A 27,934-nucleotide genomic window follows, 5' to 3' on the forward strand; every position below is an offset into this window, starting at 1 on the left:
TCTCCGCGGGAAACAAAAATGGCGAGGGGCTACGGTGGAGCCGGGCTGTCTGTGAAGCGGCTCTGACCCCTCCCCCGCCGCCTTTCCTCCGCCGACGCCGCGGGGTCCGCTCTCGGGGGGGATCCCGCTGCGCACCGAGGGCCCGGCCGCACCGGGGCGCCGGGGGGAGGCTCCTGAGCTCGCCGATTTCCCTGTATGAGGCGGTTGGCACCACTGGAGAGACCGAATGAGGTGAGGGGTGGGGGGGGCGGGCCGCGGCGGCGGTTGTGTGGGGGGGGTGGTCCCGCTTTTCCCCCGCGGCGGCCGCGCCACCCGCCGGGGAGGGGGTGCGAGGGGCCCCGCTCCGGCGCTGGGGGGCCCCCGCAGGCCCTTTGGGGGAGGGGGAGGAAGCTCCCTCCGAGGCGGAGGCTGGCAAGGCGAGTGAGGGGTCAGCGGTGCTCCTCGGTGACCAAAACAAAGGAAAGGGAGGCAGCGGGCCGCCCGCCGGGGTCCGCGGAGGTGCTGCCGCAGCGGTGAGGTGGCGCCGAGCCTTGCGCCAGCTGTATTTTTTGGTATCTTCTCCTTTAGGGACACTGCCCGAGCAGGCTACGTTCGCTCGAGTGCGAGGAGAGCGGCACAAAAGAGGAGGTGGTGGTGGTGGTCGCTGGTAACTTTGTTTTTGGTTTCGAGCTGGGCGATTTGAACGCCCTGAGGAGGTTACGTTTTTAGTCCGCTAAAATAGGGTAACTGTTGCTGGCTGGTAGGATGTGCAATAATGCCTTTTCTTTGGTATTTGAATTCTGTAGGAAGAATGGGTTGATACTTTTGTTAGTCAAAGAGAACAATATGGTACTGTGTTGGGTGCTCTGGACACTGATACTGGTGTTGAAATGCTAGGGGTTATCATCCACCCATGAAGTATCTGGGTGGTATTTAAAGGAGAGGGCCTGTGTAATTCAATGAAAGGGCCTGCCAGGAAGGCAGTGCAGCATTATGCGTGTTTCTAGAATTTCTGATAGTTAGGCCCTGCTCATGACTTTAAAAGGCTAAACGTAGTCATGGATAATAGCATTTTCTTCTCCTGATTTAGTGTAAGGTAAAGTGATCAATGCTTTGTACCTAAACTGTCAAAAGCATGGGATGATAAGAAAACAGTTTCCCTTTTTTGGGGGTGCCTGTGATCAGGTTGGTAAAAGTTAATAAGTTAATATTTGTCCCTCTGAGTGCCCACATTGCAATTAGTTTGAAAGCATTTGAGATTAAAAGAATAATAAAAAAAGCTTAGTTCTTACAGTATTAGAATATATGCTATTAGGTTCATAGGTTTTTAGTGGAAGGAGAGTAAGGGTTGAAAATATGAAAAAAGATTTATAATAAAGTAGTGGAAGTGAGAAGGATCTTTGCAAGGAGCTACAAGCTGGGGAAATGGGGGTCTAAACTGAGAGTGTAATTCAGTAATGTTTTCCAGAGTTAACTCTTATGTTGTTATAGGTATGTGGCTTCTCAACAACCAGTCTTTTCTGCTCTGGGGGGAATTTTAAATCAAATGTAGATCGCTTCTCAAAAGTTGGCATAATATGTCTAGTTACCAGTTGTTAAGGTGTGTGTATATATATATATTTTAAATAGGTGAAAGGCACATGCAGTTGTAGCTAGAGTTGAGGCTGGCTTTGAACACGTTATGTGTGCCCTTCCCTGCATTAGGAGATCAAGTAAAGCGTATGAGAAGAGCAGCTGTAACAAAAAAGCTGCAGTTCATTTCGTGGTAGAGAGTGGACTTCTGTGCTCCCTGGAGATAGATGTGAATGAATATAGTACTAAAGGCACCTAAAACAGCTTTAAAGCGTATTTTGTGCTCCTCATGCTGGCTGTGGAGGAGAAACCTTGTGGAGGGAAGAAACACGTGGGACTAAAAGCCAATGTGAATCCTCTCTTGGTTTCTGAATTGACAGTACTTTTTGTGTGATTGACCTCTGAGCTTGCTGCAGTGTTGGTTTCACCTTCTTTACAGGCCTTCCTTGCAGGAAATGGAGGGGAAGTGTGTCTTTGAGTAATACACATCAGGAGAAGAATGATAAAACCACAGGTATTGCTGGAGGGTCCTTGGGCAGGGAGATACCTGTTACTGAAAGCGCTGAAACTAGTTGAACATACGCTTTGAACAATCTAGATTTCAAGCTGATGGTCTCTTCCTAGAAGGTAGAATCTCTATGGAGGAGTAAAATCATGAGGTTTAATTTTCTTTGAGAGAAAGAGAGCCAATGATGAGAGCATACCTAATGAGTCTGAACATATTTAATTTACTAAATATGTTGGAGGATAATAATTATGTTTTAGATTTATTTTTAATTTCTTTTATAAGCACTTATAAGTAGAATGCCTTAAAGAAGGATATTTGTCTTCATTTGCCTTTGATCACCTCTGAAACCCTTTTTTCTCCTGCTCCCTGTGTTAGTCAGCATGTTTTAAGTTATCCTTGGCTGCTTGGGTGTGTGCTTATGCTATTCTTCCTTATGTATGTTGCTGGGGATCCTTTATCTGCATACTGTAGAAACCCAAAAGGCAGTGGCTGTGTTCAAGGAGGTGTGAAGTACACAATTAAGGGAAATTAAGGACTCTGATTTGAAAAGGTGTGTTGTGACCTGATACCATTGTTTTCTCCCTGATACTACCTTCTACCTCTTTGTGTACAGATGATCAATCCCTAACAAATGGCTTTTACAGTACAGGAATGCCCTGTGCTGTTTCCCTACATAATAAATATGTAGGGAAACATGTTATTCTGTAATGATCTTTTAAAGACTTTCACTTTGCATATCAAATAGAATTAAAACACTTCTAATTATTTATAGTTTCTTGAGGAAGAATGTGAGCAAGTAAAACCAAAATCACAAAAGGTTATAGCATTATGGACATGAGACTGCACTTATCCTGGTGGCTACCTCTTCTTAATAGTATGAATCAATCTTTATAAGGAAAGTCATACTTCACAGGGTCAAAAAATGACTCGGGTTAGAAGGGATCTCAGGAATTCCCTACTCCTGCTCAGTGTGGCATCAGCCATGAGGTCAGACCAGGTGGCTTTTTCCAGTCAGCCCTTGAAAGCCTCCAGTGATGGAGCCACACAGTGATGGGGCCCTGTTCCACTGCTGAACTGTCCTTGTGGGGAGACAGAGGGGGGGAAAAAAAAACCACAAAAAAACCCAACCAAAAAAACCTCCCACAAAACCCCAACAAAAGTGTGTCTTGTCCACACCCCTACACCTCCCCTTCCCCCCTACTCTCTCTTATTTCAACATGTGCATTACCTCTTGTCTTCCTGCCATGCACTACTGTGAAGAGACTAATTCCATCTCATAAATCTCATAGGAGCTGGAAGGCTGCTGTTAGGCCTCCATAACAGCCTGGTTCCCTCAGCCTCCTCTCTTAGGGAGGGCAAGTGCTCCAAGCTCAGATTGTCTTGGTGGCCCTGCACCAAACTTGTCTAGGTCTAGTCTGATGTCTCTCTTGCGCTGGGAGAACCAAAATATAGCATTCTAGATGCTGACTAACAAGTTCTGTGTAGAAGGAAATAATAATTTCTCCTCAATCTTCTGGCTAAACTTCTTTCTAATGTGTAACAGATTCATAGACCTAGCTGCTAATTGGCTGAATAGGCTGCAGGGACTCACATAGTCCTTATTACCACTTTCTTTTTTTAGAAGCAAAACTTAATACTTTTGTCAGGTAATGTGATGGATGAAGTTTTGAAATCATAGAGCTATTTTAAAAAAAACCACACTAATATTTCTTATCTTGCTGACAAGGAGCAGCTTATATAGTGTAGTTGCCCTGAATTTATTGCTAGCAGACAGTTTTTTCTGCCTCAAACAATACTTTTTTATCCATGATGGATTTGTTAAGCATTGCTTGCTTGAATGGCCTGTGAATTGGCTTGCTGCACATATTTAATCAAACATGAACTTGACTCATGCAGGACAGGCTGCTTCCATGAGCACCAAGATAACTGTGTGATGTTTTCGTGGGGCTATTCTTTACAGGTTGTGGAGAACATGGGGTATCCATAATGATTAGAGAATAGCAAATGTTACACCTGTCTTCAGAATAGGCCAAAAGTTCAACTCAGTGAACCAGAGACTAGTTAACCTCACTTTGATCTCTAGGGAAGTCATGGAGTAAGTCTTTCTGGAAGACATTTCTGAAAGGAGATTGTAGAGAAGTGGAGGTTGGTCTTTTCCCCCAAGTAACTAGTTATAGGACAAGATAAAACGGGCTCAAGTTGTTGCAGGGGAGGTTTAGCTTGAATATTAGGAAAAATTTCTTTGCCAAAAGGGTTGTCAAGCATTGGAACAGGTTGCCTAGTAAAGTGGTTGAGTCACCATCCCTGGAGGTATTTAAAAGATGCGTAAATGGGGTGCTGAGGGATGTGGTTTAGTGGTGGACATTACGGTGCTAGGTTAACAGTTGGACTGGATGATCTTAAAGGTCTTTTCCAACCTAAACGAATCTAGGATTCTTTGACATATGGAGAGGTGGTGACTAAGATCAGTCAGCATATATTTACCAAGGATAAATCTGACCACCTTCTGTGTTAAAAATGGCAAGATTTGTGGACAAGGGGAGAGGAGTGGATGTTGCTTACCTCAACTTCAGCAAGGGTAAAGGAAGTGGCTGACAGGAACTTCATGAAAGTCAACAGAGACAAAAGCAAAGACCTGCATCTGAAGGAAGAACCTCAGGCTAAGATTGGCTGGGGATCAGCTTTGCAAGGTTGGCTGAGGGTCTGACAGACAGAAAGCAGAACACGAACCAGCAGTGTGTCCTGTGAGCAAAGGCAAGTGGTATCCTGGGCTGTATTAACAGCAACAGAACCAGAAGATTGAGAGGAAGTGATTATTTCCTTATATACAGAACTTGTTAGATGTTCTGTAAAGACATCAAACTAGACAAGTTTGGTGGGAGGCCACCAAGACCAGTCAGAGACTGGACCACTTGTCCTATGAGAGAAGGCTGAGGGAACCAGGCTCATTCAGCCTGGAGAATAAAAGGCTTCAGGGAGGCCTAACAGGAGCTTTCCAGCTCCTATGAGAAGATTAGTGAGATGGAATCAGTCTCTTCACAGTAGCATGTGGCAGAGGGACAAGAGGTAACACACATTTTGAAATAAGAGGGAGTCTGATAAATATGGGGAGGGAAATGTTTTTTTTTGTTTGTGTTTTTGGTTTTTTTTTTGTGTTGTGGTTTGTTTTTTTTTAACTTCTTCCCATTGAGGACAGTTCAGCAGCAGAACAGGACCCCAGGGTGGTTGTGTGGCCTCCATCACTGGAGACTTCCAAGGACTGACTGGATAAAGCCACCTGTCTGGCCTCATGGCTGATGCTACACTGAGCTGGTCTAAAGAACTCCTGAGATCTCTTCTAACCTGAATTAGTCTATTATCCTGAACAACTGTAAACATTGAAAGTAATTTTAAGAATGTATTTCTTATCCCCCAACCATTACTCTTTGCTTTTCTAAACTGAGGGATGCTTGGATTAGAGTCCCTTTATCCTTCTATATAGTTGGTGATGTGGCTTAGGCTTTTGATGGTACCAGAATACAAAATAGTGTAAAGATACGGAGCTCGATCCTAAGGGTGGGCTTGTGTTGGGGCAGAGGAAGTATCCTGTTAAGTCTGTCTTGGCCCAGCAGAATCTTTTTATTTGAGGGAGGGAGGTGTGGCTGACACAGCAGATAGATAATGTTTGGCATGAGAGCTTATAAATGGCAGAGAAGATGCAAGGAAGGTAGGGAGAAACATGTGGCTAGGATCCAGCTGTTAACGGAGGTACTGGATCCCGGTCACAAGTTAGCAGCTGTGCTGGAAGCACGGCTTGGTCTTGGTTGTGTGGTGCTGGATAAACCAGCCAAGATTGTGACTCTTGGAAAAGACTCATTTCCCTCTTTTGTTGCCTGAATGCTTGCTGCTTACCTGGCTTGTCTAGTTACCAGACCTTTCTGTGAGGTGCTTTAAATTGTTTAAACTATCAGAAAATTAATCCATATTAAGGGAAAGAAGAAGAAGACTAAATAGAAAGCTCATGGAGAAGTCAGCTTGTCATTCCAGAGCTGATGCGAGGGGAGCAAGCTGCTGTATTGGATAAGCCCTTTGTGGAAGGTCCCTCAGTTTTGTGTGCCCAAGCCCTTACTAGACCTCCATCCTTCCCTACTCCCTGTGAGATGTTAACTGTCCTGTCTTACAGAGAACAGAACAGACTCCTGGTATTTTACAACCCTTCTTTGTAGTTCAGTTTTCTGTAAAGTTTAATGAAAGTGTAGTTTGTAACTTCAGACAGAACAATTGTGATTAATCAGCAGTAGTGCCACACTTTCAGAACTTCAATTGATTATCTCTAGTTAGAAGTTCTTTCACTAGATCTTCCTATCCTATGTGATACCACGTTTTCCAATTTTGAGAGAGACCCTAAACCTATGTGAGTTGTCTTAATAGGATGCTCTGTGTGTGATTCCTACTCTGATTTCCCTTCTGCTATATCTGCTAGGCTCTCTGAACTCATCTTCCTTTCAGTGTGATTTGTATTTACTGAGAATAAATTAATTATCTGTGGGTCCCACTTCTATGAGTTGTCTCAGTGGATTAAAATTTTCTCTTAAAACGCTTAGTTGTTAAAATTTAGTATCTTTAATTTGGCTTCCAAAAACTATCTGTACTCGTAGGGTAGCTATCATCTGTTACTGTTGCTGTATTTGTGAATCGCACAGCCCTTTTGGAAGAAATTTCCTGAAACTGCATGGTTTGTCAATGAAACTGTCTGTAGTTCAGTTATGCAGTTTGGTGGTGCCAGTTGAGGGAGTGTGTGTCCCAAGTTGCTTGTTTGCATTTGTTCTGTTGTGCTGACAAACCATTCTATGAAACAAATCAGTGAACTGAAATGGCTGAAAAAATAACTCTGTCAAGGGAGTTTTTCTTAACAGGAGTTGTTTCACAGCAGTTGTTCCAACTGAAGGAGTACATGAGTATGAATGACCTTACCCTGGCAGTGCTACTGAGGAAAAAGACACTTGGAAACAAGAGGGACAGTGCTTATTCTTCTAATCCTCCAGTCCCTTCATATATTTTTCCCCTAACTTTTCAGCTTCTTCTGTAGGATTGCAGTGGAGATAACAGGAGTCAGAAGCACCAAATGAACATTGAAATTTTCTAACCTCTCATAAAGAGGTTAGAGTTACAAACAAGTCAAAAGTAATGAATCTAATTTTGATACAAGCAATGCTATGCGTAGTAAGCTGTCATGGTTCACAAATCAGAATAATTTAGGTAGCATACCTTCAGAGAGAGTTTGCCATTCCTGTTGACAAAGAATGACAACTGTCTTCTGTTGCAGCATGTTATAAACTAATTTGTTAAATAGATTAATAGAAAGTCTTATGCTTGTCTCGCTTGAGAATATCTATATGTATGATCTAGATCCTGAGGTGAAAAATCAATGAGTGTTTTTAGTACTCCATGAGATCAACTTCTTAAGAAATGGTGAAATTGCGCTTATATTTTGAAGCGTATTTCAACATGCAGACACATTTTACTATCTTCACCCACTAACTAATGAAAGATTGTATGGGTGCATAAGTACTTTCTTTGCATTTTAAGTGCTTGAGTAAGAATGGCAGCCAAATGCAGCCAAAACACACTGAGTATTTAGTAAGGGATATAAAGCCAAGGTAGGCTGGACATGCTGTATGACATGCAATGTAGCTTAGTTATGCAAATTAAATTAGATAAATTAAGTAAAGTAGATTTTATATTGGATAAAAAACAAGACTTCTTTGGATATTTTGCAATTAGAAGTTCTTGGAGAGAAGTTTTTAAGATGGTGGGGAAGTTGTTACTTACAGTTATCAACAAAATTAGTAACCTTTAAGTGTTATAGTAGGAAGGTGCTATGGAGCTAACTTTATGGAAGACTGGAAAGCAAGCTTCTGGAAAATGTGGAAGCTTTAAATTAATTTCAGAATTAGCCGGCAAGAAGTTATCCTCAGTTTACATGTTCACTTAACTTCCAACAGAAATTTGATTGTAATGCTTGATGTGGCTTTTTGGTACTCCACTACAGCAGAGAGTGCTGTGGCAAGACAGATGAGAAAGTTACAACATTTTAGGCATGTAGTGTTTATGCTGGTCTGCACTGAATTTCTTGTGATTTCTTGTGCAGGGTTTCTGGAAGGCAGTTGAGAGACACCTGCTTTAAGTAACTTCTGGCATGCCAGTTAAAGTCAACTTGTTAAAATAGTAGCTCTTCTCACTTAATCTCCATCAAAAATGTGGAGGGAACGTTTCCCTGAAGTGGAACTTCTTATCCATGTGGAAAGCAACTGTTAAGCTAGCTGGAAGTGTCAGCCTATTGTGATAACTAACCCTGTTTTCAGTCTATGTGTTAGATAAACCATAAACTGCCACAGCAGGAGCTACTTCATGAGCTGTTTAGTCATCACTTCAGCAGTGCTATCTTCCACAAAGAGAGCGATGTGGACAATGGAGAAGTGTCTGCTTTATTGGCTCAGACCTTTACTGTCTGTCAAGATCCTTCAGTGTCTGAAGTAGCTATTGTGAATTTAGGCTGTTGTATAGGTCAATGTATAGACTCATTTAAGGGCTTTGTGCCAGAAGATGATGCACAACACCTTTTTGTGATGATTTGAAGGGAGTTATGGGATAAACTTTTCTACTAGGCATAATGTTATATGCTTTTGAAGACTTCTTAAATACAAAACTAATAAAAGTCATCGTTGATTTTTAGGTGCAAATCTGTACTAGGTTATGTATAATAAATGAATTGATTGAGTCTTCTTGTTCTGTACAAGATCTTTCCTGCCTTTTTTCAAGTACTGGAGAAGAAGAGGCAACATTCCTGCCTTTTAGCTGCTTTCTCTAGTCTCTTAAATCAAACCAGATAATAAGCTGGAAAGACAATCTTTGAACCTCTAGAAGAGAGTAGTTCTGTCAAAACTCTTGTTAAACTGTTACAAGGTGCCCTGGAGAACTTGCTTTAGGTGCTTTGAACTACATATGGCAACTTGTTGACAATATGCTAAATCTAGTTTGTAGATGTAATTTGAAGTAACCAAATAATTTAATATTTGTAATGATGAGTCGTTTCCAAGAAGATAATTGGCTGAGACCAGGTTATAGTTTCACAACAACTTCTATTTGGTTTTGATCAAGTCTTGCCTAACCTTTAAACATTGCTTGCTTTGTGTGAAGTTGGATGTGTATGTAGTCAGAAAGGTTTGGGGAACTGATGAAGGTAAACCCCTTTTTTCCCCCCTCCCTCTTGACTGGCTGACCTCAGGCACATTTGTTTCTGAGCCTGTTTGGTACTTGGGTGTATAGATGGTTGTACAGATACAAAGGAGACAGTAGAATGTGGTTGCAACAAGTGTTAAGGGCTGGATCCCTGCTTCAGAGGCCCTTGCAAAAATGTAAGCTATTGTACAAGATAGGGTGCAAAATCTTGCAGTAATGTAGAAAAGATGGCAAATGTAAATGATTAAATACTTTAAGGATATAAGGTTATTCAGAATAATGTAGAAAGTTTAGAAGGACTTCAGGCTACTGAATGACTCAAAAATGAAGTGGCAAATGAAATCCGGTGTAAACAGAATAGTGCACAGTGGGAAGAGGAACAATAGTCTGGGAACAGTTAGAATGAAAACCTGCAGTTTCTGACCATTCTTTGAAACTTTTAACTTAATGCCCGATTGCAGTGTTGAGGGGGGGAAGGCTACAAATGCTGTTAGTTGAAAAGGAGCAAAGAATAAAAAAATGACCAGGGCTGCCATGCTGTCACCCTGTTATTATAAACTTCTTTGAATGCTGCATGCATTCTGAGCTATTTTTCAGAGGTTAGAGCAGAACTGGAGAAAAGCACCTGTAACTTTTAGACGGCTTTCACTTGAGAAGCAACAGAATTGGTAGGATTCTTTATCTGGGAAATATGGCTGTGTGGGTCTAAACATCATTGCAGGGGCGTGAAGGGAGAAGATAGAAAATGACAGTTTAGTTTTCTGATGCAATGATGAAGGGCGTCAAATGAAGTGACAAGGTGCCAGCTGTGAAACAAGCCAAAAGAAGTGCTGCTTTACAAGTTCAGCACAACGTGTAGGAAAATTTGCAGAAGAAAATTCCATTAAACACACAAAAAAAGAAAGATGTTACTGCTTGAGATCTTTGGACCTACAGCCTGTAAGAAACTTGGAGAATATTTGGGAGAGGAGTGCTATTCTAAGTTTTGTGTTTTCCTCTGGTATTCACTAGTCACCTGTCTGAATATTTTTGTACTTGGGATCAGACAGGACTTAAACTGGTGACCCAGTTGTGCATGAGGCTGCTAGAGTTCTTGGGGTAAGTGAAACACTTGTCTTGCCAATTATGGCTACTCTTATAGTCATGTCATTGTTTAGATTTACACTGATTATAAGTGTCCTTAATATAGCTGTCTAATTTTCTTGTGTTTAACCTTCTTGATTTAAACTGTTTAGTGCAAAAAAAATTTGTTGATCGCTCTCTAGGATGTTAGCTTTTGCCTTTTTGCATATTTTTGATGTCTTAAGCCATTATAATTCCAATTTTATTTTCATATTGAACGTCAACGGCAAACTTTTTAGGGAGAAGAGATTCCCTTCTCTTTGAAACTTTACAGTAACTTCTCTAACATTTGAATAGTAATTCTCATCAAAATAAATAGGACAGTGATTCATATACTGGTTTTGTTGGTGCTTTGTGATTAATTCAAATGTTTCTGTTGCTGATAGTGTACCTAAGCTATCTTGAGTGAGATGAAGCTTCTCTCTTTCAATTGACTCTATCCTGTTTTAACTCCCTGACCTGTCATGTTTGTGTCAGCTATACATACACTTAGTTTCTAAAGAGGAAAATACATTTGGATATAGGAATGGTAACTTGGTTTTACGGTCTCAAATTCTGTCTATTATTTACAAAGATTCTTCCTTGTGCATTATATGGTCCTATTTTATAATCTTCAGTATTTCACTTCTTTACTTGGAGCGTTGTGTTTGATAGCTAGATTGATTCTGAGTAACTGACTATGGAGTACCATGTCAATTGTCAACAACTACTCTCCCTACCAAGGTAATGTAGTTAGAAAAAGCTTACTAGCTTTTTAGCTTCCTTGGAATTTTAGAAACCTGTCAGTGACTTTAGTGACTGTTTTGCATAAGTAATCCTGTATTGAATATTATTGATGCATTCTTTGATGCTTCCGGTGACTTTGTGAAAAGTGTCTGAGCTGGAAAGTTTGTGTCTTCTTGTCATCATTTACATTAGTTGATTTCACAGAAGATTTTTCTTTATATAAATTTGTCTTTTTTCAAATTTTTAGATTCTTATAGTAGCAGAGGCACTGCTACTAGAGGTGTGTGAAGTCTGAAAACATGACTAAGTTTTTAGCTACCTGAAGTTCTGGAGTTAGCTAACTGAGTTCTGTCTGTGAATCATATTAATATTTAACATATATGGTTTCTCATTTTAACCTAGTTCTACCTATGTTTTTTCTTGCTTTTCTTTCTTTAGAGACTCTACAGCGGTGGGTAATTCACTGGTCCATAAGCGGTCTCCTTTACGTCGAAGCCATAAGACCTCAGCATCTCTGACCAAGCTGTCGTTATGTGATGGACAGAAAGCCAAAAAGCCACTGTGTAAATTTGAAGAAGGTCAGGATGTCCTAGCTAGATGGTCAGATGGCTTGTTTTATCTTGGAACTATCAAAAAGGTAAACAAATTTTTAACTTCACTGCAGTCCTACAGTATCATGTGTTGGTTAAATATTACAATATTATTGTCTCACTCACTTAGTATTAAATACATTATTCTGTTTAGTCCTTTTATTTGTGGCTTCCACTGTATTTTTGTTTTTCAGATAAACAAACTGAAACAGAACTGTTTCATTATATTTGAGGACAGTTCCAAATCCTGGGTTCTCTGGAAGGACATACAAACAGGCAAGAACTTCAGACAAGTAGTCATTGTTTGGTATTTTATTTGTTTAGATTACTATATATGTTAAAACAAATTATTATGTAATATTATTGTATCCTAAAGAATAATATAATTTAATGTGACCCAGGATCATGAATTAGGCAATTATTTTTTTTTAAATTATTTTCAAACAACTCCTTATCGTTGCAGTTACTTTTCTGTTTTGGTTTATTTTTTTGTTTTAACATAACTATGTGCAGGGATGGGAGAACAATTCTGAAAATAATCATATTTGAGTTTATTTGGATGGGGATAGAGTATAACACTCTGTCTTAACAGAAAACTCCAGGCCTGAATTTACACCAAGTTTATGTCCTCCTATTGTTTTCAGTTGAAACAACATGACGTGGAAAGAAACGAAAGACTGGAAAATCCTAGGTTTGAATGGAGTTTTCACATTTAAAAGTAACACCATAACTGTTGCACATAAACCATTACAGATTTTGGAATATTCATGTGATATAAAGAAATGTACAATTATCAAGTGAGACATCTATTGTATTTTAGCTTTGATTTTTCAGATATTTGGGAAGTAGCTAGTATTTTAGTAATCTAATGCTACTAAAGCATGGATGACAACTTCAGTGACAATTTCTTCTGAAAATTAGATACAACTTCCTCATCATATAAAGGCAAAGGAAATCTGATCTGGCTCTTGCTGATTCTGGATGTTTAAACACTTCATCTGCCAGTAGGAAAAACTTTGTATTCATAATAGTGAAAAATCAACTGCTTTATTTTTGAGACACTTTTAAAATACTGGTTTTCTGCTTACGTATACAGTTTATTGTAACTATCAAACTTGAGTGCATGGATGTGATACCATGTAGATTAGGTAATCCAGATTTGTGGTATCCATTGATACGTGATATAATTGGAGCAAGATGTAACTTTGTTTCCAGTTTGCAAGCTAACATTTTTTTCTTGCCTTTACTATTACTTTAGTACACTTGCAGATATGTATAAGTAGTAATAACATATTTCCTAGGCGTGTTGCAGTTTAATATTAAAGCATTCTTAATTATTAATCTGCCAATTAATATTGGGCAGATCTGTCAAAAAGACATGCACCACTTTGTGCATATTTTTACATGAAAAGCACAAACTACTGTAAATACAGTATCTGGAGTTGTCCAGATAAGGTTTGTTTATACCTATTTTTTTAGCCTGCATTTACTTTCTTTATTCAGTTATTAAATTTTATTGTTGATATTAAGGAACCATGGACTGCATAGTAAATAGGCAATATACAGCCTATAAATATCTGATAGTCTATGATAAGTGATATAAATAAACATACAGTCTGTACAGAGTTAGGCTCTGTAACAATGTTTCTACAATGCATGGATTTGTACCTGAAATTATGAAAAAACCCATACATGTGGTAACCATTCCAACTGTAGATGTAATCTGAAAAAAAAAATAAATTACCCTTTCATCTTTGTGTAGGAGCTTCTGAAAGTGGGGAAATGGTCTGTACAATATGTCAGGAAGAGTATTCAGAGGCACCGAATGAAATGGTTATATGTGATAAATGTGGACAAGGTAACTAGTTTTTTTTTCTATTTGCTGCATTTTAAGAGATGTTTTGATTTGTTCTGTGCTGTGACTGACTACTCAACTGATCTTAAATTGTATAGCCCTTAGCAACTTAGTGAATAATCTATGTTAAAGTGACTAACACCTGTTCTGTAGGTAAGGTTTATTTTTAAATTTTCTTAATGGAAAAAGGCCGTTTCAAATGTATTACTAATCTCTGATCAGATTTTTGGCACTTAAAGATGGATAATGCCTTATAGTGGCATTAAAATTATATAGATATAGTGGCATTAAAATTATATAGATATAGTGGCATTAAAATTATATAGATATAGTGGCATTAAAATTATATAGATATAGTGGCATTAAAATTATATAGAGTTAATTGTGTGTAAGATGCTTTTGACACTTCAATAACATTTAGGCTTATAATTTTTTATACAGGTTATCATCAGCTATGTCACACACCAAATATTGATTCCAGCGTGATTGATTCAGATGATAAATGGCTCTGTAGACAGTGCGTTTTTGCAACGACGACAAAGGTCTGTTTCTAGAAAAACATTTTTAATACATCCCATGTTACATGCATACTTTTTTTTTGAAGTTGAAACAAAAAAATGAAAGAAATGGCCTTTTTTTTCAGCTATTTCTTATTTTGTTAACTTTGAACTGAATTGAAGTTTTATATGTTGGAAATTTATTTTAGAAACAGATGACATTTGGCTTTCAACTTATTTTTAAATATGCTATTATTAAATATAGGGGAAAGTATTTTACTTGATTATTGATAATTTTTTGTAACTTTCTAGTTAAAGTATTTGAAAATGTCAGAGATACAGTACTGTTGTTGTAAACTGATGTGTTTGTTTCTGCCAGAGAGGTGGTGCGCTTAAGAAAGGACCAAATGCCAAAGCACTGCAAGTCATGAAACAAACATTACCATATAATGCAACAGACCTTGAGTGGGATGCAGGTCATAAAACCAATGTCCAGCAGTGTTACTGCTATTGTGGAGGACCTGGAGAGTAAGTAAACAGATAAGGCAGAACTTTTCTCCATAATACAGATGTAGACTTTGGCCTTATTCCTGTAGACTTTCACTTGTGAACTTTTAAGTTTGTGTTTCTATTGTGTGTAGGTATTAAATTCGATGCGAAGTGGAATTTTGAATTTATTTTTTTAATGTCTTGTGGGAAATACATTATTAATGGTTTCCCTTCTCCCCTCAGATCTTTTGGTTTGTTTTAATTTTGTCACGGGACCATGGCATAAGGTCGTAGTCCATTCAGTAACAAGCAAGAATATTTTTTTTGGGTGTTACTACTGTTAATGTGTTGAGATTGGATGGAGTTGTTTAAGCTTCCTGCAATTCTGGGCAGTGATTTTTCTGATGTTAACTCAGGTATCTTATTAATCATGAAGTGTATCTGGCTATAAGCTTATTAAATTGTCTGGTTATACCATAACATCATACCCTGGATTGCAATTATTGGCGGGGGAAAAAAACTTTTTTCCAGTTACGGCATTTCGGAGTCCTTCTGGTTCTTTCTTACAAGAAAAGCAAGAAGAGGACTTCAACAGGGAGAGATAAATACTCTGGTGTTTGCATGGATGAGTGAATTAATAAAATAGCATTGAAGATTTGAAATCAAGAGTCCCACAAAGAAGCAAAGCTTTTGAGTTTATGTTCACAGGACAGAGCTCTGGTTTGAGAATTTTGCAGACCTGGACAAACATCGCCTTCAGTTTTGCATGGTTCCTTTTCACAAGGGAGAAGCTGAAAAATGAAAAGAAAAAAGTGGACCGTGAAGTTCATTTTGAGGATTCAGCTAGTTGAATCTTCAGAACAAATGTTTGTAACTAAATGTGGCTGTGCTGTGCTTTGGAAAGTAACAAGGAAGCCAATCCAGTATGTGAGAAGGAGCTTATATGGAGTTACTGAATTCTTGTTATTAAGAATTAAAAGGTGGTTGTCAGAGCAAATGGAACCTTTATTTTCTGAGTTTAACTTAGTTCATGCTTCTACTAGGCTATCTTTTATTATTCTTAGTCTTTTCTATTAATGATTCCTTATGGAACTCAGTGTTACTGAAGTATTCTACAGATGACTCTTTGTTTTATAAACTGAAAATCAGTTTAGCTCAGAAGATCCCTTGCTATTTAATTCAAATGTAATGAAGAATAATTTTCAGTGACTTTTTTAACACATCTTGTTTTCCTTTCTATTGGCGAAGCTGGTATCTAAAGATGTTGCAGTGCTGCAAATGTAAGCAGTGGTTTCATGAGGCTTGCGTGCAGTGCCTCCAAAAGCCAATGCTTTTTGGTGACAGGTAAGAAACTTAAGCTGTACTCTAAGGTTGTCTTTTTATTTAAAATTGGAGGGAATCTTGCATATGAGCCTGTATTAAGGCATCTGTAATACAACAGTATATTCCCCAAATGGGGTGAGTTTTATGTAGGAGATTATACTAAAGTATGTGTTCAGGTGCCAGGAAAATGCAGTTCTTTGTCTAAGTTTAGTGCAGGAGGGTGGAATGGTGGAGTGGTAATCACCGGATAGTTAAATTGAAATAGTTACTGACTTCACTTTTCTGTGGAAGTTCATTATACTGGCTACTGGGAGACTGGAAGCTTTAAAGCACTCCATTTTAGTGGGCCTTATAAGTTAGATAAGGGCATTCAAGTTCACATTGTATAGGTGACTAACCTCTTGTATGCGACAGGCACCATGCTTCAAGATAGGCTGTCAGTGTGTGTGTGTGGTAGCCATTCCCTGTGCTGGTAGTACAGTATCGGGAACTGGAAAAAGCTGGAAGGATAGCTAGACTGAGGGGAGTTCAGTACATCCTCTGCTCAGGTATGATGAGGTGGGACAAAAGGAAATGAAAAGGAGTGCTGGTCTATGCTTTCATTTTAAGAGGAAGTTGGAGCAGATGAGAGGGAAAACTGGAGAAGGGAATCAAGGATTATCTCATTCATTATCTATTATAGATTCTTTAAGTGCATGTTTATACTGGGGCACAGGTCTCTGCATTTGAGAGGAGTGAGGGCATTACAGATCATTTTCATTGATATAGTCACAGGTTGAGGGACTTTGTTATGGAGTATAAAACAGTGGTGCCAGGATAAAATTAAGTACCTTGTATCTGGCTTGCTAGGTACCAGCACAGATTGTGGAAGTTAATAAAGGAAGGTGGAAGATGAAGGGACTCTCAAATATCATATGGCTGGGTTTCTAGCCTGCTTAACTTTCCTTTTTTCATAATCAGGGTGATAAAACATTAAGAGAGAATGTGTATATACAGACACCCACCATCCAGACACATGTACATATACATATGTATATATTTTTAGGTTTTATACATTCATTTGCTCAGTTTGCAGTTCTGGACCAGAATACCTCAAACGTTTACCCTTGAGATGGTAAGTATGAATTATTTATTTATTTTTAAAAAGGGTGAGTTGAATACATACTCTGCTTTTCTTTTTGGTATTTTGATTCTCCTTGCAAAAAAGAAAATACATCTGCTGTCTTGAGTTTTTTTCCTTGAGTTGTTGTATGAACAGGGACAACTTTTCCTTCAAAGTTTATCCTTAAATGTGGGGATATATTGCAATTGTGTGCTCTTGGGATTTATTCCTGGGATTGTTCAATAAAGTATTAAGCAACTACTAACTTGCTGCATATTTGAAGATTGAGATCTGAACAAAAGTCTTTATTGCAGGTTTAGGATCCTGCCATTACATAAGCCAAATGTAGTGAGTCCTAGAGTACATATCTTGACACATTTTATAATAGTTTCCTCGATGAGATTTAATGGTTAGTTGTAGTTTGAAATCTTTGAACTAACCCATATTAAAATTGTATCCAATTTACTGGATATATATGCTAACAAATATATAGTGGAAATTACCTTTTAAAATATTAATTGACCAAAACACTTGGATGAATTCAGAATTGATACATTCAAGTATGATTTCAGACTTACTTAAATATCCTATGGTTTAGACCAGTTCCGGAGTTTAAAAGAACATCATGACAGTGAGATGAGGCAGAGATGAAAGTAAGATTCAAAGCAGAAGGAATCACTTGAAGAGAAATGGCAGGAGACTTGATAATGTTGTTCCCTGGATTGAGTGTTTGAGTGTTTCAAGTTGTGCTTTCTGTTCTTCTATGTCATGCTAATAGCTCTTCTACTAAATTATTGCGGAGAAAAGCAATTGGAAGAAAAGACTTTTTTTTCTTCTGTGTTTTTTTTTTTTTTACTCGAATATTTCTGAATTCTAGGGTAGATATAACACATCTATGCCTTTACAACCTAAGTGTTATTCATAAGAAGAAATACTTTGATTCGGAGCTTGAACTCATGGCCTACATTAATGAAAACTGGGATAGATTGCATCCTGGTGAGGTAAGTAACTGGAATAATCTTTGTTTTTCCTCACAGTGCATACGTGTGTCCTGAAAGTTAGTGACCTAAGAACTGTTTTATTCTGGATGTTAAATCCTTTATTACCTTGAAATCTGTTAATCTTGAATAATGAGGCCATCATTAATTTCCTTGCAGGAATAGAATGCTTTAAGTGTTGTATGTTTTCCTGAGCATGCTGTGGTCCATGCAACTATTATTTTATTATTTGCATGGCAACTTTAATTATTTATACTCAACTGTTTATGTTGTTGCATAGATGTATTTTCCTTTAAATTAATTTTATAGTTCTCATAGTCCTGTGATATTTTCATGTGCACAGACCAGAAAATCTAAATGTAGACTTGAATACAGAGCGTATTGCATATGAAGACATCTTCAAAGTCTCTAAGGTGTAACATGTAACAAGTTATTGTGCAAAAACATTTCCTCTTTCCTCCTCCTCTCAAACATGGGGGTGATAAGTTCATGTCCGAGTCTAAAGATTGTTTTGATCCTTTTCCAGTCTGATTCTGCTACTTGTCAAGGTATCTTGTTTTCAGTTGACTACTATCCTAGTTACTTTTCTAGCTGCTTGATTAACTGGGCCGTTACCTTAGCATTAAAGGAAATCCATTTCCCCAAGCAGACTGACTTCATATTTGACTAAGAGGAGCAGCGTAGATACTTGTTTCTGCATGTAAGGTTGGATGCAAAATTTGTCTAAATTCAAATTGGCGTGCTCCTAGTAGAGTATGCACTTTGTTCATGCATGAAAGGTCTTGAAGATTCTTAAAACAGGTGGCATATAACCAGTTTGAAAGTTTCTTATAATGAGTACATGCTACTTTTATACTTCTTCCCAGTAAATTCATACATCTGTAATCCACTTTTACACAATTTGACGATCAAATTTATGTGCTTTGTTTCAATGAGTAACGATTTTTCATAAATAATGAAAAATAGTTTAAAATATGTATGTTTAGAATGTTAGCGTCAATATTTTTAGAAAGACAAGCAAACAGTCAAGTCACTAAAAAATGACAATTAGTGTCACTATGAATAGACATCTCGTTTACTTTGGGATGTATGGCATCTCTTAGCAAAGTCACGTGAAGTCAATAATCTTGTCATACCAAGTCTCAAGCTTTAATTAAAAAAAAAAGCTGCACAAAATGTGGTAATTCTCACACCATCTTTTCAATAGAATGAAATGTTCTGGCTGTGTTAAACTGCACAGCTTAAAAAAATATGTAAGTGGTGTTTAATTTTGAGTAGTTTGTACTATTATTGAGGGAAATGTCAGAGAAATTAACGTTTGTTTTTTTCCATAGTATAAATTTCTTCAGACTTAACATAATTTCATGTCAGAATGGCTGGTCAGAGCAGCCTTGGTGTGGATGAGGAGAGTGGAGCTATCTAGCTGCTGTTGAAGTTGAAAGGCTATAGTCCTTATTGTACTTTTCTTACCCCTTTCCATCCATCTGTGCTCAATCTGTGTGAAAAACACATAACTAACAGGTAGGAAGGAGGGGGGAGATCCAAAATAAGGAAACTCACCTCTTTTAAGTGGTACTTTCAAGTCCTTAATTGATATTTCTGAACTTTCAAGGAAACCAGTTCTCTTATGTCTGAAGATTAAACTTTTGATGAGAGAGATCTTGAATAAACACATAAAAGCTGTGTTGAGGAAATCTTCAAGACTTTACTCTGAAAAGATTCTAAATGTCTCTCACAAAGTTGGGAAAAATTGTCTTGAAAAATTTGAGGCAAATGTATTTTACTACTTTGGTTAATCTGGTTGCTTTATTAAATAGGGATTAGTCACAGAAAGAGTAACATCTACAATTTAATGGGTTTAGGGGTTTTGTAATATTCTTAGCTTGCCACTTTTAGAAATGGCACTTTGGTTTCTTTCTCTAGCTGCATGTAATTGAAAAAGAGGAAAAGTGTGTTTATTTATTAGCCATAGGTAAGATAGGAGTAAGTGGTGGAATTATCAGACCACCTAAACCAGTAATTTTTAGCACATTATTTAGGATGCAATACGTATAAGGCAGTTTTCTGTAGTTAAGTGCTGCAGAGTTGCAAGACCTTTGGATGGCAATTGTACTGAGATAAAGACGTGTAAAAACAAGTGTTACTTGCCTGGGCTAAAATTGGTTGAATAGCTCCTTTAGCTTTAGTAGTTGAGTAGATTGACTACCAACTACTTGGTATCTTTGGTACTTGGTATTTGGGGCAACTGTCTTGCCCCAAATTGTATTAAAAGGTTGGTTTTTGAGTATATCTACTCATTTATTTAGGTGTTAGCTAAAGGTGGTTTTTTTAATTGCAAGTGTTGTACAGTTTGCTCTATAGTATCCAGACTAATAGTGAAACTTATAAACTGTTTGTCAACTCTATAATTAAAGATAAATTTACTGCAGAGCCAATTGAGTGTAAGTTCTGGCACATTTTGGCATGGCAACTGTAAATATGGTAGCTTCACTTGATTTTAAAAATAGCTGTCTAATTATAAAAATAAATAATCTTATTTTAAATTCTGTTACATAAATGTTGTGATCACTTCATTACAGTCACTACTGTACTTATTCAGGTTTATGTCTCTGTAATTTGTAAGTATGCAGTTTTTCAGAGATGTGATGTTTTGTTATCTTGATAGGAACTAGCTACTTCAGGCTTAGGTGCAAGAAGGGAGGTTAGGCTGGGTCTTAGCAAAAGGGGCAATGAAAATGGATTTACTTCCTAAATTCTAGTAACTCCTCTGGGCCTCTTTCTCTTTTTTTTATTCTTTTTTTTTTATCGCATTGAGTAATATTGGCAAAAATGGGAATTTGGTCCTGTGGCAGGATTTTAGTTAAAATGATCACCAATAAAATAACTAAGTTCTTGTGTCAAAATAGTTATTTTTTGCTTGCAATCTTTTAATTTGGTAGTACATAATGCCACAGAAGAATTGTTGTTAGCAGTCTTGGGACGGCAAGCTACCGTTATGTTCTTTGAGTATACTAAAATTGTTTGAGAGATTTTTCTGGCACTTCTTACAAGTGAAACTCAAATATTTTGGCCTGGGCTTGATCCTGGCATGAGTTCTGTGGAGGTAAATCACAGAATACGGGATGATAATTAATATCCTTTGAGGTTTGGTAGTTTCCACATCTAATACTTCGTAAATGTACTTCACATCCAAATCTGTAGTTACAGTAACTCAAAGTAACTGGAATCTTTCTATTACTAAAGAATTTGACAGGTTAAATGATTTCTTAATACTTCACAGCTGGAAGATACACCAAAATCTGAAAGATACGAGCATGTACTGGAGGCATTAAATGATTACAAGACCATGTAAGTTATTGGCACTTTTTGTTTTAAGTGTTATTTGCCTATTTAATATGATTTAGATTAGAGTCTTGGTCTCCTTTGCTCAGTCTGTCTGATAAACATTTTCTGCAGCCAAAGTGATTAAATACTATTTCTATTTCAAACTACAACATTATGTAACTATTTGAGTGGAACCTAGATCCTGAGGGAAAAAAAAAAATTAACTTCCATCCTCTTTCTGCTTCACATTCTGTATTTCAGAATAAGGATTGCATTAGGGGGAAGAGGGGAATAAAATAGCATTTGAATGAATATTCTAATTTCTGTAGCTTTGTTTTGCATGTACACTGTTATTTTTAAAACTGCTTTCTCTGGAGTCAGAATTTTAACAATTAATTTAAAATCATCTAGGTTTATGTCTGGAAAAGAAATAAAGAAAAAGAAGCATTTGTTTGGCTTGAGAATTCGTGTTCCTCCTGTGCCACCAAATGCTGCTTTAAAGGCTGAAAAAGAACCAGAAGGAACTTCTCATGAGTTCAAAATTAAAGGCAGAAAATCATCTAAACCAATCCCTGATGTGAGGTAAAATAAACCCAGTCATTCTAGCAATGTTGTGGTGAATTGGGGTACATTGGGTACCCCAATGAAAAGGCCTTTTCATTGTATGATGTATTTTTTTTTAATAACGGTAAAAGTGGATGTGCTGCCTAAACCGTGACAGTGGACTATTGTGAGAGCAGGGTCTTGGAAATAATTTAATTAGCTTTCTCTTAGGATTCTTCTTAAAAAAAACAAGCAACCAAAAGAAAAAAGCAACCAAGAGGAAATTTAGCAGTAAGAACAATAGAAAATATCCCAACTTTGCTGATATTTGGGAAACAAAATCTCTTGCCTTTCTGGAGCTCTTGTGCAATAATCTAACTACAATTCTAAATAGGAAGTGTGATGTGAAGCTGTAACTTGCATTAGTAAATGTGACATTTTTTTTACCTAGTGTGATCATACGAATAAAAAACATTTAGCACTTGTTCCTCTTCAACATTAGGGAGTCAGTAATATCATTAGAAAGATCTTGTATCTTTTTATGTTATTCTAGAGGCAAAAATATGTAGCTTTGTACCTGACAATTCTGATTTACTGGAATAACTTCACTTTGTGCAATGTCTTTGCAATAGATGTATAATCGTGTATTCATTGCCAAAGGAAAACGTGTATTCAATATAAACTATCTTCAGTAATACAGGACAAAATATAAATTTTCTTCTAGGGAATTAAGTAATGGTATAGAAAGAAAGGGAAAAAAAAAATCAGTAGGTCGTCCACCTGGTCCCTATACAAGAAAAATGATCCACAAAACTCCAGAGTCGTCTCCTCTGGTAAGGTATTATTTTGGATATCTTGCATCCCTCTCTTCCCACCCCTCCCCCAGATTATAATTTTTGAATCTTGATATTCCCCCATTCACAGAATCGTCATGGTTGGAAAGGACCTCTGAGATCAGAGTCTGACCATACACAAAAACCCGTACAATCTTGGCTACTAGAGCATGCCCTGAAGTGCACATCTACACATTTCTTAAATACCTCCAGGGATGGTGACTCCACCACCTCCCTGGGCAGGCTGTTCCAGTGCCTGACCACTCTTTCAGTAAAGTAATTTTTCCTAATATTTAATCTAAACCTCACCTGCTACAACTTCAGAGCGTTTCCTCTGGTCCTGTCATTATTCACTTGGGAGAAGAGGCCAATGCCTACTTCTCTACAACCTCCTTTCAGGTAGTTGTAGAGGGTAATGAGGTATCCATTCAAGCTTCCTCTTCTCCAAACTAAACATGCCCAGTTCAATCAGCTTCTCCTCATAACCCTCAAACCAAATTGATACAGCAATCAAAACTTAATTTGAAGTACTTCTTTGTTCTTTTCCTCTTTAGGATAATGAACCAGTTCCAGTGATAGAGAACCCAGCCTTGGAATTGCCCTGCACTGTTGGGTAAATTAAAAAGAAATTAAAAAAAATAATCCCTGTAAAACACTATAGTACCACTTCATTTATCTGTTTGTTCAGTTTTTAATATAAGATTATTTTCATTACATGGCAACCCTATTACATTGCGTATCAGGAAATCTGATGGAACTGCACATTCATCTAATACCTCAGATGTGGAATCCACAGGTGCTGCCAGTATGAAAGAAACTACCTCATCTAGCATTTCCAGACATTATAGGTAATTATTTAATCACTATCTGCTACAAAGATTAAGATTTGCAATATATTCATTTTAATAAAATTTTCTGAAAGTTGGGAGGTGGTCAGGAAACAACTGGTAATGTTCTAAGTCTGGTTTCTTCAAACCTAAGGTTCTGTTGTACTTCCAATCAGTTCTGAATCTTATTAGCGAATTTCCAAGAAATCTGGGAACTTGGGTAGTTCCAAATAAATTATGTTCTAAGAAGATTCATGAAGATAGACACTTAGATAAGAGATCCCAACCAGCAACCCACACTTAACAGAAAATCAGACCATTTTCTGTGGCCTAGTCTCTGCCAGTGCTGTTTTGTTGGGGTTTTGTTGTTGTTTGGGTGTTGGTTTTTTTTAGTTGAAGCTTTAGCAAAACAGAGGTAGAAGATAAGGTAAGAGGTTGATTAAGTTACGAAGCAGCTATAGTACATCTGAAATGGAGGTAAGGGTATTGTAGAACTGGTGGGACAGTAAACAGGGAAGAACTGGGGGTATTGCAAAGGAGTATAACATTGAGAATGTGGTGATTCAATGGGATTTGGAGTAGTGAGAAACTGAGACTCAGAGTAGAGCATGGGGAAATCTAAAGAAATAGGACAAAAGAAAATAAGTCTTTATTCTGCTTACAACACAGGGTGAGGGGTTTTTGTGTTCACTAACTACTGTTCTTTGATGTAAAATATGTAGTTAAACTACATTTACCAAGAAGAATTAATCTCCATAAACACATCCTAAGCTTAGCTTTCTAATAAAGGCCACAAAAGAGCTGACGTGTACCCAAAATTAATTTTAGCAGCTTTTGGTTTTGTAGGTTTGTGTATTCATGTTAAAGAGTAAGTATGCTGTGATTGTCTACAGTCAATAGAGCGTGAAAACTTTTTTGGCATACTCTTTGTAGGTAAATTATTAACTACAATCAGCTTTTCTGCAAGTAAATTGTTACTTGAACTTTTCTCAAGTTTAGCAAACATCAATTTCTCTTTTACTGAGGTACATGGTTCCTCAGTCTACTTATTTTGTCTCCTTTCTGGTTCATGCTCTCAGGTGTTTTCATGAGTCATTTTTGTGTGCATTACTGCTACAAATTGTCTTCAAAAACTCATGTTTAATTCAGGATTTGAAGCCCTTAAGCCACTCCTTAAGAGTTAATATTATTTAGGTAACTTTTCTGACATTTAAAAAAAATTAGTACAATTTTCCTTATATAATAATCTTTATTTTGCAAATGTCATATTAAATCATCTATCTACAGGCAAGTATTTTTATCAGTGAAAAATAGAACAAAGAAGTTATGATATGAGCTGCATGGAAATAACTGATGATAAAGCACAGACTTTGACTAAGTTCCTTGGAGTTAATGCTGGCTTGTTGGTTTGGTTTTTTTAGTAGTTTATCTGACTCGAGAAAAAGGACTCGTACAGGAAGAACTTGGCCTGCTGCAATACCACATTTGAGAAGAAGAGGTCGCTTTCCACGAAAAGCACTCCGGACTCAAAATTCAGAAATTGTAAAAGATGATGAGAGCAAAGAAGATTACCAGTATGATGAACTCAATACAGAGATACTTAACAACTTAGCAGATCAGGAGTTGCAGCTCAATCATCTAAAGAACTCAATTACTAGTTATTTTGGTGCAGCGGGTAGAATAGCTTGTGGGGAAAAATACCGTGTTTTGGCTCGTCGGGTGACACTTGATGGAAAGGTGCAGTATCTTGTGGAGTGGGAAGGAGCGACTGCGTCCTGACTGTAGGACTGAACATTATGTTCACTGCACTGTCATCTGTAAGTACAGTTCATAATGCAGAGCCACGAGAGAAATGTGTCTTTAAATGTGTTTCTAAAAACAAAACAAAACCAGTTTAGCCTTAACATGTAATTGTTATCATTACAGCTCTTGTGATAAAGACTTATCTTTTTAAAATCTGATCTGAAACTTAAATTTTTTAATCTGAACATTACTAGATTGTTTTAGGTTGGGATATTTTGGGTTACAATTGCTTAAAAATGTGCATGGTGTTTTAAAAAAAAAGACATTTTCTAGAGAACATTCCATGGATACAGTTATTGTGATTTAGAGAAAATATTATGTAGATAGCACAAATCTTTGAAAAATTTTGGTTTGTTTTCTTACCCAAATGTTTGCAGAAATGTATTTCTATTTCAATACTTTCTAGATTTCATAAGTGCAGTGTATATAATGCCTACTGAAGACTGTAAAATACTGAAGTTCTCTTTCAAACAAAATGTAAAAAAAAAAAAGAAAAAATATATTGAGCCTGTAAATTGCTCTGTGACCAGACTTCATTGTCTTCTTAATATATTCTTTGTGTGTGTGCGTGTGCGCGTGTGTGTATATACATATGTATATATGCACACACATACTTGTGCGTGTATATATATGTGTGATTGTGACCTATGCAATACAAATTATGGGATTGGGCAGCTTCTGAGAATACATCCCATAATTCTTTTTTCAGGAATAGTTGCCAGTATTTACACAGCAGCATTTCTTCTCAGGCTTATTGGGTGCTGTTGCTTTCTATGTACTAAGGAAAAGTGTCAAACCAGTGCAGTGTGTTCTGGCAATGGGTGCAGTCATTGATGTTCATATGCTCTAGGTAATATATTTCATTATTTTCCTTGAGAATTAACTGCTAAAAAATAACGCAGGATCTGAACATTTTGAAATTAACTCTACTAGAAATAGCAATTTGAAAGCTATTGTGGCACACTGATTGTAAATTTTGTGTCCCAGTTATAAACTAAGTTGAACAGGAATCACACAAGATTCCTATGTATCAGTAGAAACAGTCATATTTTGATAAACGTAGTATGAACAAAATATATTATTGCACAGGGTCAACAAACAGTTTGTTGCCATTTGAAGTAACATTACTGATTTTTATTACAACATTACCTCTTTTGTTTCTATAAGATGTACCAAGTTTTAAATTGATATGTTTATTTTACTTGTTTAAAAAAAAAGTCAAAAAAGTCTCTTGCCAGTATTAGATGTTTCTTCTTTGTCTGCTACTTTTGAGGGGGTTTTAGCCAAAGAGTAAACAGAAGAACATTTTTACTTTGGTGGTTATTCACAGTACTGCTGCATAAGGTTAGTTTTCTTGTGTGCTTACAGTTTACCACCAAAATAAAATTATGTAACATTTACAAATGACAGAGTGGTTTAAAGTGTACTGCCTGGGTTAGTACTTACTTATTCCATTACTTGATTATTTGACTTTTTCTGCTCAACTTGAACATCTTGTAAGGTGATTTCTTTTTGTTTTGTTTTTTGTTTCCCCTGTCACCTTGTAGCCAAAGGAAGCAGAGAAAGCTTTTTGTCCTATGCTTGCTTTATGGCTGGCTGGGTAATATTAGCTTTATAAAAATGCTAATTAAAAACTGCCACTTCTGTTTACCTTCACTAAAATGTGTGGTTTTTTTCTCACACCCTCAGCTATTAATTTAATGTTGCCTTGCCTGTAGCTGCAATATTTTGATAACACAGCAACTTCATGTTAATTTTTGAATGTTTATATCTTGGGATAATGCAAAATGTAAAGCCTTTGTAACCTTACTCACACCATCTGTATCTGTCTTTGTTTCACTTTATCCAAGTCCTTTAATTCTAACTGAACACCAGCAGTATTTTTCATAAAGTTTCATTTAAAGATAAATATTGGAATGTACTTGGGGATTTTATGGGGTGGGGGGAGAAAATATTTGTCAAACTTAAGCTGTCCATAGACTTAACTATTGTGAATGTCATTGTTTCATTTTATTATGGTGGTTGACTTGACTCTGATGTTCAGTTTGTATTTTTGGAATTGCTTTTTTTCTTAGAATTAAAAGACCAACATTAAATGTGTGTATTTTTTGAGACAGAAGAATGAGTTTTGATTCTGTATTCTTGTGAAGTACGTAGTTGGTGGCATCCTCCCACCCATGGTTTTCTCTATCTCTTCTGTTCCTGTCCTGGAGACGCTTGCCCTGCACATAGTGCTGCACTGGTGCTCCACCTGTGCTTGAGGGATGCTTTGTTACAAGGTGTCACGTACTGGAAAACACTGCAATAGTGCTGCTGAAGATACAGCTAGAGTAGTAATTAAAGCACACCTACAAATGCCTTTCTCTCATTATATGTGAATTTTATTGTATGTAGTAATGGAGTGTCTAAAGGAAAAATACAAATGTTGTTGTATGTAACAATTTCATTTTGGTGTGACTTGATCATTGTATGTATGCATGTGTGTAAATATATGTAATTCAACTTTGTTGTGGTCACTGATTTAGAACCATTTCTCTATGTATCAGATTTAATGTTTTTCCGTTATATATTACTTGCATCACAGTAGTATTTAGGTAGGTAAAGTCTCACTTGTGGCCATTC

At 37.1% G+C, this 27,934-nt stretch overlaps 1 protein-coding gene across 4 annotated transcripts; it reads left to right on the plus strand.

The window, feature by feature from the left end:
* Nucleotides 1–27,818, plus strand: MTF2 (metal response element binding transcription factor 2). 4 transcript variants are annotated; one of them, XM_014939167.1, is made up of 15 exons: nt 1–231; nt 11,567–11,765; nt 11,913–11,994; nt 13,481–13,576; nt 14,015–14,115; nt 14,450–14,598; nt 15,808–15,903; nt 16,928–16,996; nt 17,862–17,985; nt 21,263–21,330; nt 21,718–21,888; nt 22,574–22,682; nt 23,237–23,295; nt 23,426–23,530; nt 24,931–27,818. In XM_014939167.1, exons 1-15 carry the CDS (start codon nt 227–229, stop codon nt 25,286–25,288), a joined length of 1,791 nt encoding a protein of 596 aa, XP_014794653.1. In that variant the 5' UTR covers nt 1–226; the 3' UTR covers nt 25,289–27,818. The 4 variants fall into 4 exon arrangements, with proteins under 4 accessions (XP_014794653.1, XP_014794654.1, XP_014794655.1 ...); XM_014939168.1 differs by lacking the exon at nt 1–231 and adding an exon at nt 12,363–12,409 and having other exon boundaries at nt 11,731–11,765; XM_014939169.1 differs by lacking the exons at nt 1–231; nt 11,567–11,765 and having other exon boundaries at nt 11,933–12,025.
* The last annotated feature ends 116 nt before the right edge of the window (nt 27,819–27,934 follow it).

This window comes from Calidris pugnax, unplaced genomic scaffold, assembly GCF_001431845.1.
Source record: "Calidris pugnax isolate Ruff unplaced genomic scaffold, ASM143184v1 scaffold18, whole genome shotgun sequence".
Taxonomy (NCBI): Eukaryota; Metazoa; Chordata; class Aves; order Charadriiformes; family Scolopacidae; genus Calidris; species Calidris pugnax.